This window comes from Ranitomeya variabilis, chromosome 1 (genome assembly GCF_051348905.1).
Source record: "Ranitomeya variabilis isolate aRanVar5 chromosome 1, aRanVar5.hap1, whole genome shotgun sequence".
Classification (NCBI taxonomy): domain Eukaryota; kingdom Metazoa; phylum Chordata; class Amphibia; order Anura; family Dendrobatidae; genus Ranitomeya; species Ranitomeya variabilis.
Genome location: NC_135232.1, coordinates 117,040,437 through 117,064,090, shown reverse-complemented (window position 1 = coordinate 117,064,090; position 23,654 = coordinate 117,040,437). Strand labels below are relative to the sequence as shown.

General features: G+C 43.8%; 1 protein-coding gene across 4 annotated transcripts in view; it reads right to left on the bottom strand.

Moving 5' to 3' along the window:
- Positions 1–3,088: 3,088 nt before the first annotated feature.
- ZFYVE16 (zinc finger FYVE-type containing 16) overlaps positions 3,089–23,654 on the bottom strand; it is a 79,523-nt gene continuing 58,957 nt past the window's right edge. For 3 of the 4 annotated variants that reach the window (XM_077288171.1, XM_077288161.1, XM_077288185.1), the window contains 5 exons: positions 23,524–23,604; positions 19,127–19,289; positions 17,508–17,613; positions 17,088–17,255; positions 3,089–6,512 (listed from right to left, as the gene is read on the bottom strand). In XM_077288171.1, coding sequence (XP_077144286.1) covers positions 6,351–6,512; positions 17,088–17,255; positions 17,508–17,613; positions 19,127–19,289; positions 23,524–23,604 — 680 coding nt within the window. In that variant the 3' untranslated portion in view covers positions 3,089–6,350. Of the gene's footprint in view, positions 6,513–13,638; positions 14,307–17,087; positions 17,256–17,507; positions 17,614–19,126; positions 19,290–23,523; positions 23,605–23,654 lie in introns of those variants that run through there. The other variant, XM_077288178.1, reaches the window with a different exon arrangement.

The window sequence follows — 23,654 nt, the reverse complement described above, 5'->3', positions numbered from 1 at the left end:
TACGCCAATTAATTTTTTTTAAGGCTATGTGCCCATATTGCGGATTTTTCCTCTGTTTTTGAAAAATCCGCAGGTAAAACGCACTGCATTTTACCTGCGGATTACCAGCTTTTTTGTTCGGATTTCACCTGCAGATTCCTATTGATGAGCAGGTGTAAACCGCTGCGGAATCCGCACAAAGAATTGACATGCATCGGAATATAAACCGCAGCATTTCCACACGGTATTTTCCACACCATGGACACTGAGGATTTGGTTTTCCATAGGTTTACATGGTACTGTACAATGCATGAAAAACTGCTGCGAATCCGCAATGTGTGTACATATCCTTGGAGTTCATGTCAGGAGGTCTGTGGACAATCTGGAAATGACAGACTGAGAAAGCAGCCTAAGAGAGCACTAATATAAACTGTATGATAAATGCAATGTGTGGGTGTAGACACTTACAGAACACAAAATACACAAAAATAATTGCAGCATAAAAATGGAAAAAAAAATGTATATATTTAGATTTTTGATTTGAAATAGCCATTCTCTGTTTACCTATCAGGGGTACAGCACTGTGAAAACCCCTAGAGTTTTTCTATCTGATAGCCTCCAGAACAGGTTAGTGACAGGTCTTGCCTTCAGCGGCCAGGTATCTGCATAATAAATACCCACTTTGCTGAATCCTAGTGGAATCATTGGTGGTATCTACGGGGTAAAACCGAATTTTCATAATGATTGGGATTTAATGGGGTGTACATAAATGAAGTGTAATCACTCAAATTCTTAGGATCTGTGTTTGTCATCGGTGATTGGAAGAATTCCATAGAGTTAGGGTATGTTTCCACAGTCCGTATACACTGCGGATTAGACACTGCGTACCGCAGCGGCCAGATGTTACAGCATAGTGGAGGGGATTTTCTGAAATCCCATCAGCACTATGCGTGCATGGATGACTCCGGTTTCCCTGCATATACGCACATGAGGCGCGTCTTTCTAGACCGCAGCATGTCAATTTATCTTGCGGAGACGCTCAGTCCCCGCAAAATAAATAAATATCGCAGTCCAATGTATAGGATGCAGTGAATCCGCACGGTTCAATGAACACATGTGGAACCACCGCGCATACAAAAGCCGGCAGCGCTTTGGACGGAGCGGACATGCGCTGCGTCCAAAGCACTGCCAACACTGACTGTGGAAAAATGGAGAGGAAATTTTAGGACAATGCAGACATATTATTGAATGATCAGGCCTAATTTACATGAGAAATATTTTGTAATTTTCTAGGGATTGATCATATCATTGAAATGCAAGGCACCTGGTGAACAAATACATTACATGGTCACGAAAACGGAGATCAGTCATTTTTAAAGGGGGAAAACGGCAGCAAAGTAAAATGATAGGACTTAAGAGTTTGGTCCCCATAGGCTGATCTTTGGAACATGATTCTCTAACTGAACCAATACCACATGTATTATCAGTTTTAAACAACCATGAATGAATCAAGTTACCATCTATCTGATGGAAGGATTGGTGATAACTTGCTGACTGGTGGTGGTCCAACCACTGGGACTCGCAACGATCAGAAAAACGGGAATTTTTATCCCAGTTCAAAAATGCAGCCCGAACGCAGCTCTATTCATTCTCTACTCAGTGCAGCTACTGGTAGATCCATAGGAAATAAACTGAGCGGCAGTCAAAAATATGCACTGCTGCTCCATCCTAACAGGGATAAATGTGCTCTGGGGTCGGACTCCACAAATCTACAAGTTATCACCTTTTCCTTGGATGGGGATTAAGGGGTTGTCTGGTGAAAACTAGGTAACGCCTTAGGCCGGGATCACACATACCCGAGATACGGCCGTGTCTCGCAGGTGAAATCCCTGCTCTGGCGCCGGCACTCCAGAGCGGAGTGTGCAGCTCCATGTATTGCTGTGCGGCGGCACGCTCCGCTCCGGAGTGACGGCGCCAGAGCTGGGTTTTCACCTGCGAGACACGGCCGTATCTCACGTATGTGTGATCCCGGCCTTATTCAGACTTCTGGGCTTTGTTTTTTTTACGTAACGAAAAAAAACCCATAATGGTCTTTCAGCAGTATGCCGGATCTGCTTTTATCTTTTTTGGTCTGTATATTCTTTTTTACCATCAGTCTGGCATCAATGTTTCTGTTGTGCCAAAAAAACTACATTTAAAACAGCAAAAAATGGACAGCACTTAGATGACAAAGATTGAGTCCAAGTGCATGCTGTTTTTTTTTTCTTTTTGACAGACTCATTCACATGAATAGCAGAGTTTGATCTGCAAACTGGGGGGAAAAAAATGATGTCAGTCAGTATACAGACAATAGGTAGCCAATTGGTTAAATGACGTTTCAGCAGGGCAGATAACTCCACCATTAGCAGGCCAAATGTTATAGTACATAGCACACTTCCCAGGTTATAAACTGCATTGTGTAGGAGAAGCAAGAAGAAAGGTGATTGGGTCAACCTCAAATATTAAATCATTTAAACATTTCTCATTTTAAAGGGAATCTGTCACCATGCTTTGATGCCTCTTCTGAAAGCATGTAGGGGCAGAGACCCTGATTTCAGCAATCACTTACTGGACCGCTTGCTGGCACTTTGAAACCATTATTTACTGCAGATTTAGCAGTTCTCTAAATGTTGAACTCTGTATAATCCCTCCCACAACACCGATTGGCAGCTTTCTTTATATACTGTGCATAGGCAGAAATCTGACAATCAGTGGTGGTGGCAGGGTTGTTAATATGCTGCTTGCCTACCTGGGAACAGGTTTACTACTCCTGTAATGATAAAATGACTTAGCAGGTGTTTGTCAAAACTACAGCAAGCAGCTCTATGATACATCACTGGAATCAGGTGCAAAACTTGGAGGTAAATTGGATTTAAATCCGTGCTGCCGGAGGACCAATGACAATGAAAGGCCAAATACAGAATGGATGCTGTTTTTATTTGTCGATGAGTTTCATACAATGATGAATTGTCCTGATGAAGGGGTAATGAGTATCTTGAAATTCGCTGACAAATAAAAACTGCATCCATGCTTTATTTGGCCTCTCAACGTCATTGGACCTCCGGCAGCATGGATTTAATCCATTTTACTTCCAAGTTTTGCACCCAATCATTTTTAGTGGATCGTCAGCAGCCTTTTCAAACAAGCGATCACAGAGGGTTGTTGTGACTGTCACAACCCTGTCAGGTGAGAAAATCAATTTTCACTTTTTCCCTCGTTTACTGGACAATAGCCTTTTGCCCTTACCGTCTTTGCAGCTTTTATTTTACTCATCACTGGAATCAGGCTCCGTGTCTCTACATTTTGCTGGTCTCTGTGATTATGTGGCGACAACCTAGGGAGAAATTCCCTTTACCGTAATAAATTACATGAAGAGATTGGTTTGCACATGCTGACTAACTAACACAAGTATAAGCCATTGTTGGCAAGGAGTACAGCATCTGGATTAGCCATTTCAGAAACGTCAAAAGGTTTTGCATATGAAGATTTTTTTTTTTAAATTATCATTACACATGGGTTAAATGCACTGGGTACACTATGCAATGTTAATAAATGCAATACAAAAATATATGTGAGCCTTCTGTAAATTATTGCTTGTGTCATTAGAAATATACAAAGTAAATTAAATTATTTGTCTCATACTGATCAGTCGTATCTAAATATAGCTTATAGGATATAAAGGCATGACGAGGAACCTCAGGAGCTCCATGGAGGCGGGATGCATCTATGTGTATCTAAACTACACGGAAAGCACAAGATACAGAACACTTTTACAGCCTTGGAAATGACAACACATGGGAGATCTTTATGCAGTAAATTTACAGCCCTGGCCTGAAAAACCAGCCTGGCATGTTCGAAGTGAAAAACTGATCCAGCAGTGTAATTATAGGGGCAGGAGTAATTATACAAGCTTCATATTAATCAGGAAAGAAAATGTACATAGGGATACATTGCACTGGGGATGCTGTAATGGCTAACCTCACGTGTCCACTAGGAGAGAATTGGAAAGTGCTATTCTGAGCGGTTTCTCTGGAGCCGTCCCTTCACTTTTACAATGATACAAAAAGCAATATTACAATGTAGTGTTTAGTGCGTCCATACTGAGGACGGTGCCATCCGCAGCAAGTGTTATTTGTTAGCTTAGCAATTATAGGCACTACAGTAAAGGGATTCCCATCAGATATATCATCCTTATGTGATGGCGGAAGATTCCTATCAGATATATCATCCTTATGTGATGGCGGCAGATTCCCATCAGATATATCATCCTTATGTGATGGCGGCAGATTCCCATCAGATATATCATCCTTATGTGATGGCGGCAGATTCCCATCAGATATATCATCCTTATGTGATGGCGGCAGATTCCCATCAGATATATCGTCCTTATATGATGGCGGCAGATTCCAAGTTTGTAATTGTGCTTGCCGGGTAATGCTGACTCCAGATTTTATCATTTTTTAGCTCCTGCTTGGTTTCTATGTTTTAACTTGCTTTAACTAGCAGGAAGGAATTATTCCAGATCTTAAAAACTCTAAATACAAACATTTCTAACTGAATTGACTATTAGGTGTAAGGATGAGGAAGAAGATGATGATAAATGGAGGATGCCGTGAGAGAACAGTCGTGGTTTGATCTAGTAGTGCTCTTGCCGTCGGGGGGGGCGGGGGGGGTCTCTATAAAGAAAGTGAAGCTGCTCTCTGTGGCAGATTCAGTCTGTAAAAGTTTCCATGAATATGTATATATACAGCTTTGCAAGTTCCTGGTCCAGTCGACACACTGGTAACTCCATGGCAATGAGACCAGAGAACTGCAAACTACCTGCTGGCATAATCTTCACCTTTTCCGATTACTAGCCCCTTGCGATGTCATGATTTGCATTGCACAACATCAACATAATGTGGCATGGCCTACTAATCAAAAAAGAGGCGCAGAGGAGGCTGACAGTTGTAAGCTTGCAGTGCTCTGCTAAGAAGTACCGACGTATTAGCTGTACCAAGGGCCTGTGAATTATTTTGCTCAACTCGAGGTACATGTGGATTTCTCAGAATTATTTAAAGCGATATTTCCTTTATATAAAAGTAATCACATATCGCATAGGGGTAGAGCTGTGCTGAGGACCCAAGTGAGACATGCCGCCGAGTAGGGGAAAAAACAAAACAGTGGAAGGGGTATAGCACTGAAGTAACCATATGCCCCTTCTTTATCAGGATGAGAAGAGAAATACAGCTGTGGCACGATGCAATATTTATACAGTCACTTTATAAGATGGGAGTAACACAGAGTTGTAGAACCTCAATAGAAAGGCTCGGCTTTCCTCACACTCTGGTCACTGGTCTGTGTCAGGCATGGCAGCTGAGCCCTGTACAATATCAGATATAGATCGGAGTGCAGGAAAAAGCCGCCTTTTCTTCTACGCACATTCATAAGCATTAAGGGCAGCCAAGTACGGAGCCTGCGGTGGGAAACCAATATCACTTGATTTGTTCTGGAATAAAGCATGGTTATATCTTTTTTGATAGATGGATGCGCTCTGTAATTTTGGGTGCAGCTTTTTTATTCCATTTTGCATATATGAATATTCCTAACACAATAGCGGCTCTCCACCTACTTTTATAGTTGTGCCCACTTTATATACTGTTAACCAAGTTTTGGGACATTATTAGGGATCAGCAGGACAAGAGTGAAAAACTGAACTCTCACTGCAAGGGCATACAGAGAAGTAGTCACCACCTCCGCTCCTCGGTCGCTTCAAAATTTCCATTTACTAGTAACGCCTAGATTAAACATTTTTCACAGATCACTGAGTAATCAAATAAAGGCAGTATGATCAGCTCAGGCAGAGGCTTTTAGTAAACCCTCTTCCATCGGTGACCTGCTACTTTAGGTCGGTAGGTTTGGTTTGCTTTGGCTGGTGCCACAATTATATGTCGTCTGTAAATCCAATCGCTATTGTGTCCTTCGTGTCCATTATTCCCTCCTATGAAAAAGCTTCAATGCAATTGTGCAAGGCATGCAGGAGTTCGTTCCAGTCTTGAATATTACACAGACCATTGTAGTTTGGGAAAAAAATCAGCTATACATTAAAATTTAGGTAAGATTCCTACATTTTTGTTTGCACCAATGTGTATATAGGCCCATCCTGTGGCACAAATAGGAATGGGGGGCATCACAGCAAAGTCGCTTCTACAATGGTTTTATAGCAATTAATTCTTAGTATAAAAGCATTTAATGTCCAAAATATACCGAGAGGTCATGAACAAGTTGGTAAGAGAACAGGTGAGAGCCCATGCCATCAATGACGGAGGAGTAAGATGATGAGAGTACGATAACTAACTAAGGCTCTCTATAAAGAAGAAGATCAGTTCCATTACCAGAGGTAAAATGCTGGTGTCTGAGGTCCGGTTGTGGATGACTGGGATGAGTGCGCTGTCAAGGTCATTCAAGTACAGCTGGGGGAGAGGCTGACCCCCTGACCCTGCACGATACTCAACCTGAACATAAGAAAGTAAAAAAAGAAACATTTAGCGTTGATGCTGTAAAAAACAATATAAAAATACTCTGGCAGATTTATGAAAACAGTCCTAAAGAAAACAGGATTTTTGGTTACTCTCTGTAAAATCTGTTTCTCTGAGCCTTCATTGGGGACACAGGAATCCAAGGGTGTATGCTGCTGCCACTGGGAGGCTGACACTATGCACAAACAAAGTTAGCTCCTCCTCTGCAGTATACCCCCACCGACTGGCACTAGGTTAGGCTACGTTCACATTTGCGTTGTGCGCCGCAGCGTCGGCGACGCAACGCACAACAAAACGCTGCGTTTTGCGATGCATGCATCCTTTTTCGCCGAAAGTTGGACGCAAAAAAAATGCAACTTGCTGCGTTCTCTGCGCCCAACGCTTGCGTCGCAAAACGCAGCACAACGCATGTCCATGCGCCCCCATGTTAAATATAGGGGCGCATGACGCATGCGGCGACGCTGCGGCGCCGAACGCTAATGTGAACATAGACTTAATCAGCTAGTGAGGAAGCAGTAGGAGAAGCAAGTAAAAGAAATGAACACAACTCAAACTGTAACAACATAGCACGGTAACCAGAGCTGTTAAACATGCACGGGTGCTGTGTCCCCCAATGAAGGCTCCGAGAAACAGATTTTACAGTGAGTAACTAAAAATCCTGTTTTCTCTATCGCTTCATTGGGGGGACACAGGAATCTATGGGAAGTCCCAAAGCAGTCCTTGGGGAGGGAACAGCAAATAACTCCATTCAGGTCGGAGAACTCACCACTGCCGCCTACAAGATCATTCTACCTAGGCTGGCATCCGCAGAAGCGTAGGTTTGGACCCTGTAAAATTTGGCGAACATGTGGACGGAAGACCAGGTTGCCACTTTGCAGAGCGGATGCCGTAAGCTGTACCCCCAGGAGGCGCCCACTGTCCGGGTAGAGTGTGCCTTAATCTCAGGGGGAGGCGCTCTGCTCTTAACTCTGTACGCCTCCAAAATTGCCATTCAGATCCAGCAGGCAAACGTAGCCTTGGAGGCCGACAGGCCTCTATGCGCACTCTCTGGAATGACAAAGAGTCAGTCTTCCTAAAGAGGGTGGTCCTAGCCAGATAGACTGGCACCGCCCTGACCAGGTCTAACCTGTTCAGTTAACGCTCCAGAGGATGAGTCGGAGCCGGGCAAAATGAAGGGTGGACAATATGCTCATTTAGGTGAAAGGTGGACACCACCTTGGGAAGGAAAAAAGGTAGAGGCCGCAAAATCTCCTTGTTCTGGTGGAGAACCAGGAAAGGGGGGTGACAGGAAAGAGCCACCAATTCCAAGACGCACCTAATGAAGATGATGGCCACAAAAAACACCACATTCTAAGACAGAAAGGACAGAGACCTCACGGAGTGGTTCAAAGGGAGAACTCCTAAGGGCCTCCAGGACTAGAGGTCCCAGGCGTCCACGGGTGTCCGGTATGGGGGCACAGCGTGCGCTACCCCTTGGAGAAAAGTTCTGACCTGAGTACAGGAGGATACAACTTTTCTGAAAAAGAAAAAAAAGCGCTCACACCTGGCTCTTCAGCGAACAAAGAGCAAGACCAGCGTCAAGTCCCACCTGGAGAAACACCAGAATGGAAGGGAGAGCAAAGGACATAGGCGGGATAGGATTAGACTCACACCAGCTGAAATAGGCCCTCCAAGTCGGATAATAGACCTGGGACGACGACGGCTTGCTAGCCTGAATCATGGTCTGAAATCACCCGATCTTAAAACCTGGACACTCTCAGAACCTGGAGGATTGCCATCCACTCTCTGGTAAGGAAAACCCTTGTCTGGCGGGTGTCTAACAGCATGCCTAGAAGAATGAGGAGCTGAGTCAGGACAAGGCAAGACTTTGCCCTGTTGATTAGCCATCTGAATTGGGACAGGGTGTCAAGAACGATGGACAGACTTTCTTGGGCCTGGTAAAAGGACGGAGCCTTGATGAGAATGTTGTCGAGGTACGGGATAAGCACTAGACCTCTGATCCTTAAAATCGCAATTACTGCTGCCATGATTTTGGGGAAAACCCTGGGAGTGGTTGCAAGCCCAAACAGCAGGGTGATGAATTGAAAATGGTCCTGCCGTACTGCAAAATGCATATATCTCTGATGCCCCGGGAAGATAGGGACATGGACATGGGCGTCCTGGATGTCTGTGGAGCACAAGAACTCCTGCGGCTCCATGGAAGCAATTACTGCAACATTTCAGGATGGAGTCCCTTCGTTCAGACTTACCCTTTGGTTCAGTAACATTAGACGCAGAATGGGTCGGACCATGCCGTTCTTCGGTACAACAAATAGGCTTGAATAAAACCCTGTGAAACATTCCTGGCCAGGTACGGGAACAATGACACCTGAACTGAGAAGGGAGGCAATGGACGCAAAGAATCCCAGAACCAGAAAAGGATCTGTGGGAGGATGGGATTTGAAGCATCGATCTTGGGGCCGCAAAACCAAATCTATTTTGTATCCTGACCCATGCGTCCTCCACCGAGGCGAGCCAGAAATCTCTGAAAAACGAGAGGCGGACGCCCAGCCTGGGAGATTCCCTGGAAACTAGAGATGAGTCATGCAGAGAAAGATCTGCCAAGTCTAGACCTGGTGGATCTACCCTGTGCCTTATGGGGACGCCAGGAGAGGGTAGGTTTAAAGGAAGCCCTTTTCCTATCCTGGTGAGCCAGTGGAGAGTCCACAGTTGGAGAAGCGGTCCAGTTCACAGTGAGCTCAGGGGCGAAGGGATATAGAATGCCGAGGCGCTTCCCTCTTTGGAAGCATCTGGTCGGGTTCCATTCCCTGGAAAGTACCTCCTCAAATTCTCTGTGTGGTACAAAGAACTTGGGAGCTGGTCTCGACCGTCTAACCGCATGTCCGCGCCTGACTCAGGGGAGGAAGCTATCCGCTGGGAGAGTCAAAGGGGGAGAGCAGGAGCGTGAGGAAGACCTAGAACGAAGCTCCTGCCTAGATCTCTTACAGCCCTTGTTGGTAGGTACAGCCAAAGAGTCCTGCGGTCCGCTACTAACAGCGGAAGTAGGAAGGGGCAATCTGTCGAGAACAGACAACAGGGTCTGCAACACCTTGGTGAGGTCCATCACAGACTGTGACAGAGAGGAGGCTTCACTGGGGGCAGTAGGGGACTCCTGGGCAGCAGGCGGGGGGGGGGGGGGGGGGGGGGCTGCTGCAGTCCTGAGACGGGAGAAGACTGACCTGAAGGGTGTTTGCATTTACATGAAGAGCAGACAAAGTGCCTGACAAGAGCAAGGGAAGAAGAGGAGGCAGGAGCTCTCTCCTTTAGGATTAGGCATGATAAGAAGCAGACCCACTAACTAATGCCAGAAGGTTAGGGGACAGAAAGATATATGCTGAGGAGAGTGTCAGTCTGCAGAGCTACTCACAGAAAGATGCAGGTCCTGCCTGGTTCCAAGCTGTAGGGGAGCTCCAGGACAATTGCAGGAGTAAATGCAGAACTTCCTGCATAGAAAAGCCACCTTCCGGGTTCTGATGCCAGCTAATGGTGACCGCAGGGCGGGAGAGGAGGGTCCACAGAGTGAAAGCATGCTGAGCTCTGAGGAGGGGGCAGAGCTAACCGCTGGAGTTGAGGGGTGGAGCTATTAAGATGAGGGGTGTGTGTCTACAACAGACAGCAAAAAGGCCCGCCTGATGATGCTGGGAAGGATAGGCCGTGCTGAAGTCGGGGACTAAAGTGGAAAACAATCCCCGATGAAGCAGGGGAGGGCGGAACGGAGGCCCCAAAGTTAAGGGTACCGTAACCCTGCACCCCCGATCCCTGCTGCGCTGCTCGTCCTCAGTGCCTGCCCACATAGGAAACCTGGGGGACAGCTGCATCAGAGTTTGCTGCACTAGCAAACCTACCAAAAGCAGCCAACCTAGGAGATAAGCCCAGTATAGACAGAAAGGTCTATACATGCCCTAAAACCTAACAGAAATTAAATACAATAAGGGAAAGCTAGATCTTCCTCTATCTTCGTTCTTGCCTTCTTCATCCTTACCTGAACCTTCTCCTCAACACTTCTGGACAGGAACCGAAGAGGGAGAGAAAACGAGATGTACCTCTCAACAGAAGACCATTGATAGACGTCCATGCCTCCTGAAACGGACAGGCTCTGGTGGGCGAGTGGGTAGGAGACGGGGGCCAGGACCAAAGTTAGGAGTTACCTAAACACTAATGTGTTAGGGAATGGGGTCCTGCCGGATAGACGTATGATGATACGGGGTGGCCATACACGCCGTACTCACTCTCTACGTGGGAGTACAGTGTGACTGTTCACACTGTATCCCTACAGAGGTAAAGGAGGAGAAAAATCTAAAAAATAAAAAAAGGAAGATGTTACAGGAAAATGCCGAAAACGGAGATAGATATCATGCTACTGACGCTAAGCTAAAACGGATTAACCAAGTGCCAGCTGGTGGGATGTACACTGCCGAGGAGGAGCTTTTTTGTGCATAGTGTCAGCCTCCTAGTGGCAGCAGCACCCATGGTTTCCAGTATCCCCCAATAAAGAGATCGAGAATAACTTTTGGTGCTCATATCAGCCATTCACAGTTACGCTTTGTTTGCCAGATCAGATATATAACAAAAATAAAAAATAAAAATAGCTGAGCACTGATTAGAAGAAAAGCTGTCTAGGAACCAGACCGTTTTTATAAATGAGACCATGTATAAATCCCATGATAAATAATTCCTAGAATTCCCTTTAAATGGAACTTGTATTTCTCCTGACATGTCCATTTTCATAAACACTTATTTTTACCGTATATACTCGAGTATAAGCCGACCTGAGTATAAGCCGACCCCCCTAATTTTGCCACAAAAAACTGGGAAAACGTAATGACTCGAGTATAAGCCTAGGGTGAAAAATGCAGCAGCTACTGGTAAATTTCAAAAATAAAAATAGGTTAAGTGTTTTTGAATATCATATTGAATCAGGAGCCCCATATAATGCTCCATACAGTTTATGATGGCCCCATAACATGCTCCACATTAAAAGATGCCCCATATAATGCTGCACAAAAGTTGATTATGACCCCATAAGATTCTCCATACAGACATTTGCCCCATATAATGCTCCACAAATGAGGATTATGGCCCCATACAGATATTTGCCCCCATATCATGCTGCACATGGCCCCATATAATGCTGCACATGGCCCCATACTGATGCCCCATACAGATATTTGCCCCCATATCATGCTGCACATGGCCATATTAAGATGCCCCATACAGATATTTGCCCCCATATCATGCTGCACATGGTCACATAAGATGCCCCATACAGATATTTGCCCCCATATCATGCTGCACATGGCCACATAAGATGTCCCATACAGATAGTTGCCCCATATCATGCTGCACATGGCCACATAAGATGCTCCATACAGATATTTGCCCCCATATCATGCTGCACATGGCCACATAAGATGCCCCATGCAGATATTTGCCCCCATATCATGCTGCACATGGCCACATAAGATGCTCCATACAGATATTTGCCCCCATATCATGCTGCACATGGCCACATAAGATGTCCCATACAGATAGTTGCCCCATATCATGCTGCACATGGCCACATAAGATGTCCCATACAGATAGTTGCCCCATATCATGCTGCACATGGCCACATAAGATGCCCCATACAGATATTTGACCCAATATCATGCTGCACATGGTCACATAAGATGCCCCATGCAGATATTTGCCCCCATATCATGCTGCACATGGTCACATAAGATGTCCCATACAGATAGTTGCCTCATATCATGCTGCACATGGCCACATAAGATGCCCCATACAGATATTTGCCCCCATATCATGCTGCACATGGCCACATAAGATGCCCCATACAGATATTTGCCCCCATATCATGCTGCACATTGTCACATAAGATGCCCCATACAGATATTTGCCCCCATATCATGCTGCACATGGCCACATAAGATGTCCCATACAGATAGTTGCCCCATATCATGCTGCACATGGCCACATAAGATGAGCCATACAGATATTTGCCCCCATATCATGCTGCACATGGTCACATAAGATGCCCCATACAGATATTTGCCCCCATATCATGCTGCACATGGCCACATAAGATGTCCCATACAGATAGTTGCCCCATATCATGCTGCACATGGCCACATAAGATGTCCCATACAGATATTTGCCCCCATATCATGCTGCACATGGCCACATGAGATGCCCCATACAGATATTTGCCCCCATATCATGCTTCACATGGCCAAATAAGATGCCCCATACAGATATTTGCCCCATATCATGCCGCACATGGCCCCATAAGATGCTCCATACAGATATTTGCCCCTATATCATGCTGCACATGGCCACATAAAATGCTCCATACAGGTATTTGCCCCTATACCATGCTGCACATGGCCACATAAGATGCCCCATACAGATATTTGCCCCATATGCTGTTGCTGCGATAAAAAAAAAATTAAAAAAAATTACATACTCACCTCTGCGGCCCCCGGCACTTGCTATAGTCACCTGCTCCCCGTTCCACCGCTGACCGCCGCTGTGTCTTCCCATCCTCTGCACCGACATCCAGGAAGAGGGCGGCCCGCACTAATCGCGTCACAGCGCCCTCTGACCTGAGCGTCCGTGCGGAAGACACAGCGGCGCCGACGGTGGAACGAGGAGCAGGTGACTATAGCGCACTGCCCCCCGTCATACTCACCTGCTCCCGGCGCGGTCCCTTCATGTCCCTGCTTCCCGGCGCTGCATTTTCTTCCTGTAGTGAGGGGTCACAGTTACCGCTCATTACAGTAATGAATATGCGGCACCACCCCTATGGGAGGTGGAGCCGCATATTCATTACTGTAATGAGCGGTACCATGTGACCGCTCACTACAGGAAGAAACTGCAGCGCCGGGAAGCAGGGACCACGCCAGGAGCAGGTGAGTATTATTAGACAGCCCCCGCTCCCCCTCCCCTGCTGACCCCTGGGTATGACTTGAGTATAAGCCGAGAGGGGGACTTTCAGCCCAAAAAAGTGGGCTGAAAATCTCGGCTTATACTCGAGTATATACGGTATATTTCCAGCTTTTCTTTTTTCTTCTGTATGATGTTTCTGTATTTACTCTACGCATTTAATATAATTTTTTTTCAAGGCGAATTATCAGCACTGATTGGACAGTCAATTTCTACATCTCTAGGAGGAACAACAGGGCAATGGTACAATGCAGAAATTAGGATAAGAGGTACCAGCATTTATTTTTTTTTTTTAAGGATTGCAAAGTATTTAGATGCAGTTATGTAATGGTGAAATGATATATACAGTATATATATTTATACAGTGGCATATAAAAGTTTGGACACCTCTGGTCAAAATTACTGTTATTGTGAACAGTTAAGCACGTTGAAGATTAAATTATCTCTAAAACGGCTAAAGTTAAAGATGATGCATTTCCTTTGTATTTCAGGCAAAAAAAAAAATCTAAAATATATTTTCATCTTTTATATTTTAAAAATTACCGATGCAAAAGTCTGAGAACCCTGCATATTAGGACCCAGTAGCACCCACTTTTGAAAAGTGTTACAGTTTGGCTACAAAAAGTGTTTACAATCAAGAGTCTTAATTCTTGTTTGAGGGATTTTCATCCATTATACCTTGGATAATTTCCCCAATTCTGTTAGACTCCTGGGTCGTCTTGCATGCACTGCTATTTTGAGACACAGGTCTGGAATCTGGAAACCCATCTCTTCAAGAAAGCTTACAACCTGCAATGACAATGCTGCCATCTCAACACCACCGAAGCTGCTGCAATCCCCGACCTACTGTCTTCTTCCACATCATCCTGTAGAATGTAAGCCCGTAAGGGCTGGGGCCTCTTACCTCTGTACCAGTCTATCATTGTTAGTAGTCTACTGTAAGTGATATCTCTATTTTGAATGTAACCCCTAAACATGTACAGCACCATGTAATCAATGGTGCGGTATAAATAAATAATAATAGACACAGATTTTCAATGATGTTCAAATCAGGGGACTGTGAGGGCCATTGTAAAAACCTTCAGATTGCGCCTTTTCAGTTAGTCTATTGAGAATTTTGATGTGTGTTTAGTATTCATTACCCATTTGTAGAAGCCATCATCTTTCCAACTTCAGCTTTTTTTTAAAAATTTTTTTAACAGATGTTATGTTGCATCAAGAATTTGTTGAAATTTCATTGAATCCATTCTTCCCTCTACCCATGAAATGTTCACAATGCCATTGGCTGCAACACAACCAAAAAAGAATGACTGATCCACCCCCAATTAATGGTTGGCGAGATGTTCTTTTTCTGAAATTCTGTGCACTTTTTTTCTCCACACATATCTTTAATCATTGTGGCCAAACAGTTCTATTTTAATCTCACTGGTTCACAGGACTTTTTTCCAAAATGCATCAGGCTTGTTTATAAGTTCTTTTGCATACTTCTGAGGCTAAACTTTACGGTGCGGACGCAAGAAAGGTTTTTTTCAGATGACTCCTCCATGAAGACCATATTTCTACAGGTTTATCTGCACAAATATGTACAAAGTACCACAACTCCAGAGTCTGCTACATCTTTTTGAACGTCTTTTATAGTTAAGCGGGGGTCCCGATTTGCCTCTTCAGCAATTCTACCAGCAGCTTTCACTGAAATGTTGCTTAGTCTTCCAGACCTTATCTTGACCTCTACTGTTCCTGATAACTGCAGTTTCTTAACTAAGGTACCGTCACACTCAGCGACGCTGCAGCGATATAGACAACGAGCTGATCGCTGCAGCGTCGCTGTTTAGGTCGCTGTAGAGATGTCAAACACAGCAGCTCCACAACGATGCAGGAGCGTTCCTGTGACGTAACGGTGACTCACTTATCGTTCTCACAGGTCGTTAGCTCCATGTTTAACATTGCTGACATCGTTGCTTTTGCTGTCAAACATGACGATACACGCCGATCTGATGACCAAATAAAGTTCTGGACTTCTAGCTCCGACCAGCGATATCACAGCGGGATCCAGATCGCTGCTGCGTGTCAAACACAACGAGATCGCTATCCAGGACGCTGCAACGTCACGGATCGTTGTCGTTCTCGTTGTAAAGTTGTTTAGTGTGAAGGTACCTTTACAGGTAAAGGCAAACCTGAAATCAATTTGCCATCTTCGTACAGCCTTCTCCTGCTTTGTGGGCCCTCACTATTTTCATTTTCAGAGTGCTAGGCAGCTGCTTAGAAGAAGTCATGGCAGCTGTTTTTTGGCACAAGGTTAGAGGAGCTTGGTATTTATAAAGCTGGGAAATTTGCATCACCTGGCCTTCCTAACGATGATAGTGAACAAGCCACAACCCTTTTCTCTTTTGTTCATTCACTTTGCTAATTAATAAAAATAAACTAACAGCACTTATTTCTAAAAGAATTCTTACTTTGCGATAATTTTTGCCAGAGCTGCATATATACACAGTACAGTACTGGGAGAAAAAAAAAAATTAAGAGACCACCACAACAAAACCCTTTAATGGGCAGCCCATTCTCCAGACCTGAACCCCATTGAAAACCTCTGGAATGTAATCAAGAGGATGAAGGATAGTCACAAGCCAACAAACAAAGAAGAACTGCTTACATTTTTGCGCCAGGAACAGTGTGAAACACTGGTGGAAAGCATGCCAAGACGCATGAAAGCTGTGATTAAAAATCATGGTTATTCCACAAAATATTGATTTCTGAACTCTTTTGGAGTTGAAACATTAGTATTGTTGTTTTTAAATGATTATGAACTGGTTTTCTTTGCATTATTTGAGGTCCGAAAGCATTGTTTTGCTTTAATTTTGACCATTTCTCCTCTTCAGAAGGAAAATACAAAATGCATTGCTTAGAAATTCGGATACATGTTGTCAGAAGATTATAGACTTAGGCTTCTTTCACACTAGCGTCGTGCACTGCACGTCGCTATGCGTCGTTTGGTTGCAAAAACGCATCCTGCAAAAGTGCTTGTAGGATGCGTTTTTTCACCATTGATTAGCATTAGCGTCGCATTGCCACATGTCGCAACCGTCGTGCGACGGTTGCGCCGTACCGGCGGCTGCAAAAAACGTTACATGTAACGTTTTTTGCAGCCGACAGACTGCCATTTCCGACCGCACATGCGCGGCCCAGAACTCCGCCCCCACCTCACAATGGGGCAGCGGATGCGTGGAAAAACAGCATCCGCTGCACCCGTTGTGCGGCGCAAACAACGCTAGCGTCGGTACGACGCTCTGCGACGGGCCGAGTACGACGCTAGTGTGAAAGAAGCCTAAAAGAACAATTTACATTTTACTAAAAAATATACCTATACAGAGAAAAAAAAAAATCAGACAAACTGAACATTTTGCAGTGGTCTCTTAAATTTTGCCAGAAAAAAACAACAAAAAACATATATATATATATATATACACATATATACATACACATATATACATACACATATATACATATACATACATATATACACATATATACACTCAGTGTAAATCACTAACAAAGATAAAACAAGGCTGTTACCATGTCGATATCCATGGAAACTCGCAGTCCTATCTTATTCATTCCCCCGCTCTTCAAGGTCTTGAGATGTGGACAAAGAGCAGCTCCACAAGCTGTCGCTATTTCTTTAGCAAACTGAATGCGAGCCATTGCATTCATTGGTTCCCGGTCTTGGAGCAAATAAAATACCTAGAAGAAGAGGGACATCGGTATCTCTAAATTCTATTACTGCTACTACCAATAATTAAGAAAGTGCAGCTTTCACATTGTACTACTAGCAAGGATTTACTGTGCCAACTTTACTCTCTGATCTCAATGCATCCGATTGTTATCCAGCCCCATTCCACTTCTGAACGATGACAGTGACAGTCACCCAGAGTGACTGCAGTCATTTATGTTAAACCTGGACAACCCTTTACCAAATAGTAGCCGTCCACTTACCTCTGTACATTTCACAGCTTTATCGTGTGCTTCAAAATCAGTATCCTGACAAATCCTTTCACTTGGGATTCCTTCCATTGATTGTCCGTCAATGGGGCTTATGATTCTATAATTCAAAGTAAAACATTTCCAAATACGATGGATGTTAGATAATGACATGTTATCTCGTCTTTCTATGTATTTGTATCGTTTTCGACTGACACAGGCTGGCTGACAGCTTTGCATGTATAATATGTTCAGAAAAAACTTGGCACTCAAAAAATTGGAAAAACAATGTTCATTTATTATGCATCCAGACAATAAGTTGAACGTTTTCGGTCCACCACTGGACCTTCATCAGAACAGTCTGGTTACATCCACAGTGACTGAGATTGCACTCTGTAGATGCGCTGGATCACTTAACCGGCAGTCAGCACATACCCTTAGCTACGATCTGTCGCAAGCCACAGTTGCACAGTTCCTATATACACTGGACCTCGACCTCCAGGCACCATTAGCCTTCCTCTGAAATACCAATATATGAGGAGAATAAACCCACACTACTGAACCAGACTGTTCTGTAGTTTGGGCTTATCTCCCCAAACTCGCCACTATCCTCATATAATAGCATGTGAGATCTGACAGAATTGCTGTGAATCTTACAACAAAAGACTACACTATAGGGGTTATATCTCCAGAATCAGTGCCATTCCTGTCTATCGGGTGGTCTTATTGCAGATAGATAGATAGATAGATAGATAGATAGATAGATAGATAGATAGATATGTATGGATGTATATACACATACATACATACATATATACACATACACATTTTTTTTTTCTAGAGACAAAGATGACATCCTATATTGTGACTAATTAACGAGTTCAGGACCGGGCCATTTAGCCCCGTTCCTAACCAGAAAAAATGTTGGGTTTTTGAATGCATGTATTTTAAAAAGCTGTAAAAATATCTTGCTCGGATATACCAATAGTTTTTTGCTTTTTTTTTGTGTTACATGGTATTTATGTTATTTTCACACTTTTTTTTGCGGATATTGGTTGGAAAAAAAGGAAATGCATGTGTTCTCCACCTTTTCTTTTTTTTTTTTTTTCTAAATAACCACAAAGGACCACTGAAATACAAAAAAGGGATTCCATATGAAAATATAACAAACATTTCTATTTAGTGGACATGATTTTTTTCCGATAGTAAAGATTTGATTTGAAAGCACAGCGATTTGTGTCTCTTTGGGATCCAACAGCTCCGGCTCCCTTCATAACCCAGGGATCATATGACCGCTCGGGTCTGGATGAAGAAGGGCTGTTAGCTCTTAATATACTGTATACACAGCAATCAACCAGACAGAGACTGTAATAAACAGTCTCCGCTTTATGAGGAGCTTGGCCGTGACAGCCTGTTCTCCGCTCCCACAGCTGCGTGATCGCATGCAGATGCTTTGCACTGTGCAGTGACTATTAGAACATCACTGCAGAGCAGAATGTGTACTGAACTGATGTTTAAAGTCTATGGAAAATGTGGACGTAGTTAATAAAAACCAAAATAAACGTATATTAGTTCTGGCAAGTTAGAAATTACAATCTAAGAGTCATTAGTATTTTCACATGTTTTGCTTTTACCCTTTATTTTTACTGTCCACAGACTCTACCCATCGAATGGTCACTTCTTCGGACAAGTCTCCAGAATCTACTTTTCCACACGTTATCCGGAAGTCTTTCTTGTCTCTTAGAGCTTGCCGTAGAGCTTCCATCATCTCTTGTGTTATTTGTACCATCATCCCATCTGATTAAAAAAAACAAAAAAACACAGTCACCATTGTGAGTATGGAAAGGAAAATGACAATTTTTTTTTTTTACATAGGATTAAAAGGTAAAACAGGATGTTAATTTATCCGTAGACTAGAAGAACTCTGCACCCAGTGCGAAGGCAATAAGCTCATTTTTTGAGTACTCTTCATAAAATCCACTGTTGTCAAGTTCCCTGGGAAACACCATTAGTAAAAGCAGCTGAAGTTAGGAGGCTGAAAAGCATAAAAGTGCCAGCTCTTCCTACCAGGCTGTAAACCTCCTGCAGGCACAGAGCTACACCAGTATGTACATAAATATTAGAAGTAGAAAGATGCAAACAGCAGCGTCCTGCTGCACAAAAAGTCTTATAAAAGGGAAGCAAACATCAAAATTACCTGTTGGTTAAATCAGATTTTTGTGTTACATGTATTTAAAAAAATATGTTGGAAAGTTTTTTTTTTCTCGATATCAAGATCTTTAACAAAAAGAACAAAAATAGAATTCTTGATATGTTATACAAAGAGCCAACAATCCAATCCCTATAGGCAATGTTATAGCTGACCCTGCTCCACCTCCGTTCACAAGGACCTTTCCACTGGCTGATTAGATGCTGACTATTGTGGGTAAGTACATGTGCTGTTTCCTGAATTAACAAAAGTTAGTCTAAAAAGCACCTGCAGCCAGTCCAAACATTTCATGATATCTACCGTATATACTCAAGTATAAGCCGAGATTTTCAGCCCATTTTTTTTTTTAGTCTGAAAGTGTCCCTCTCTGCTTATACTCCAGTCAATGTCCTGGGGGGGGGGGTGTTTGGGTGACATACTCACCTGCTCCTGGCCAGGTCCCTGCATCTCCGGGCGCTGACAGCTTCTTCCAGCGTTGAGCGGTCACGTGGTACCGCTCATTACAGTAATGAATATGGACGCGACTCCACTCCCATAGGGGTGGAGCCGCATATTTATTACTGTAATGAGTGGCATCGGTGACCGCTCAAAGCTGGAAGAAGCTGCCAGAGAAGACCATAAGACAAGCTGCCAGGGACCACGCCGGAAGCAGGCGAGTATAATGGGGAGGGTGAGCAGCATTGCACGATATTCACCTGTCCTCGTTCCACCGCCGGGTGCCGCTCCGTCTTCCGCATCCTGTACTGTGACTCTCAGGTCAGAGGGCGCGATGACGTGGTTAGTGCGCACCCTCGGCCTGAACGTCAGTGCAGAGGACGTGGAAGACACAGCGGCACCGGAACGAGGAGAGGTGAATATTGCAAGTGTCGGGGGCCTGAGCAAAAAGAGGTGATTATGTCTTTTTTTTTTTTTTAATCGCAGCAACAGCAAATGGGGCAAATATCTCTATGGAGCATCTTATGGGGCCATAATCAGCATTTGTGAAGCATTATATGGGGCAAGTATCTCTATGGGGCATCTTATGGGGCCATAATCAACATTTGTGCAGCATTATATGGGGCAAATATCTCTATGGAGCATCTTATGGGGCCCTTATTAACTTTTATATAGCACTGTATGGGGCAAATGTCTTTTTTTTAATCGCAGCAACAGCAAATGGGGCAAATATCTCTATGGAGCATCTTATGCAGCCCATCATAAACTTTATGGAGCATTATATGGGGAGTATTTTGTATGGAGCATCTTATGGGGCCCACCATGAACTGTATGGAGCATTATATGGGGCTCCTGATTCAATATGGATATTCAAAAACACTTAACCTACTGATATCTCAATTAATTTTACTTTTATTGGTACCCATTATTATTTTTTAAATTTACCGGTAGCTGCTGCATTTTGTACCCCAAGCTTATACTCGAGTCATTAAGTTTTCCCTTTTTTTTTGGCGGCAAAGTTAGGGGTCTCGGCTTATACTCGAGTATATACGGTATTTTTATTTTTTTACAAATTGTGTTATGTTTAACCCCTTAATGACCAGAGCTTTTTTCGGTTTTGCATTTTTGTTTTCCGCTCCTTTCCTTCCCAGAGCCGTAACTTTTTTAATTTTCCGTCAATATGGCCATGTGAGGGCTTATTTTTTGCAAGACGGATTGTACTTTTGAACAACACCATTAGTTTTACCATGTTGCATACTAGAAAATGGGAAAAAAATTCCAAGTACGGTGAAATAGCAAAAAAAAGTGCAATCCCACACTTTGTTTGACTTGTTTGCTAGGTTCACTAAATGCTAGAACTGACCTGTCATTATGAGTCTCGAAATCTAGGTTATTTTTTATCTAAGTGGTTAAAAAAAAATTCCAAACTTTGCTTAAAAAAAATGCGCAATTTTCAGAGGCCCGTAGCGTCTCCATTTTTTGTGATCTCTGGTTGGGTGAGGGCTTATTTTTTGGTGCAGATACGTTCTTTTGATCGCCCATTATTGCATTTTCTCTATCGCCTCTCATTGGGGGACACAGGAACCATGGGTGTATGCTGCTGCCACTAGGAGGCTGACACTATGCACAAAAAAGTACACCCCACAACACCCCACCCCGCCGACTGGCATTATGCACTTCAGTTTAGCTTAGTGTCAGTCAAGAACAGAGTGCCCCCTCCTGGGATCAAGGCTCACTCTACCCGGGCAGTACACCACAGGGCTTCCGCCCTACAGTTATGCAAGGCGGCAACCTGATCTTCCATCCACACGTTCGCCAAATGTTACAAGGTCCATACCTACGCTTCGGCGGACGCCAGCCTAGGCAGAAGGATCTTGCAGGCGGCAGTGGTGAGTCCTCTGACCTGATGGAAGTCTGTTTTTCCCACCCCAGGGACTGCTTTGGGACGGCCCATCGTTCCTGTGTTACCCAATGAGAGGCGATAGAGAAAACAGGATTTTTGGTTGCTTACCATAAAATCTGTTTCTCGGAGCCTCCATTGGGGGACACAGCACCCTCCCATGTTATTCAGTTTCTGTTATTCTGTTTTCTATGACTGTTCTCATGTTTACAGTTCTCATGTTTGTGGTTATGTTGTTTCAACCTTATTGTTTTTCTCCTACTGCTTTCTCACTAACTGAACTTCATAATGCCAGTCGGTGGGGTGTACACTGCAGAGGAGGAGCTAACTTTTTTATTTGCATAGTGTCAGCCTCCTAGTGGCAGCAGCATACACCCATGGTTCCTGTGTCCCCCAATGAAGGCTCCGACAAACAGATTTTACGGTAAGCAACAAAATTTCCTGTTTTAATGCAATGTCGTGGCGAACAAAAAAAACTTAATTCTGGCGTTTTTAATTTTTTTTCTCGCTACGCCGCTTAGCGATCAGGTTAATCCTTTTTTTTTTATCGATTGGGCGATTCTGAACGCGGCGATACCAAATGTGTATGTTTGATTTTTTTATTGTTTTATTTTAAATGGGGTGAAAGAGGAGTAATTTGAACTTTTATTTTTTAAAACTTTTTTTTTTATACTTTTTTACTTTTGCCATGATTCAATAGCCTCCATGGGAGGCTAGAAGCTGGCATAGCCTGATCTGCTCCTATGTAGCTGAATTACAGCATTTCTATGAGCGCCGACCACAGGGTGGCGCTCATAGCAATCTGGCATCAACAACCATAGAGGTCTACAGGAGACCTCTGGTTGTCATGCCGATTTATCGCTGACCCCTGATCACGTGACACGGGGTCAGCGATGTGCGCCTTTCCGGCCCAATGGCCGGAAGCGCTTGTTAAATGCCGCGGGTGGCTCAACAGCTGACATGTCCCGGCTTTGATGCACGCTCACCGCCGGAGCCCGCATGAAAGCAGGGATTCTGTCATCGGACATACTATTCCGTCCGATGACAGAAAGGGGTTAAAAAAATAATGAAATAAATACATTAAACATAATTTAAACAATGGGTAATTTTTTTAATCATAGCCTCTTAAGTGATGGTTCACAAAAAAATAAACTTTCAAACTAGGGCGGGGGCTTTTTACCCCCCAGCAAACACACTGGGCAACACCGACATCTTCAGACATTCTAAAAAAACAGCATTGAGAACAACAGAAAGCCTTAGCGTTGACTAATCCTTCAGATCCTGCAACCTTAAAGAGAGTCTGAGAATGAGACATGTGCACCCTGTACAAGTTAGTGAAGAGGGACAGCGATGTTAATGTGTGCAAAACTGTAAGGCGCTGCGGAATATGTTAGCGCTATATAAATATAAAGATTATTATTATGTAAAGATATCCAGACACTTGCGACAGCTGTTACCTGAAAGTGCAGCTAAACATTTCCACATACCTTCTACTATGCTAGATTTCGCAAGGAATCCTGATGACGTTTTCAGTGCACCATTAAAGACAACAAAACTTGCTCCAGTAACTAGGAAGCAATAGGAATAACACACATTAGTACAAGTTACTTATGCATTT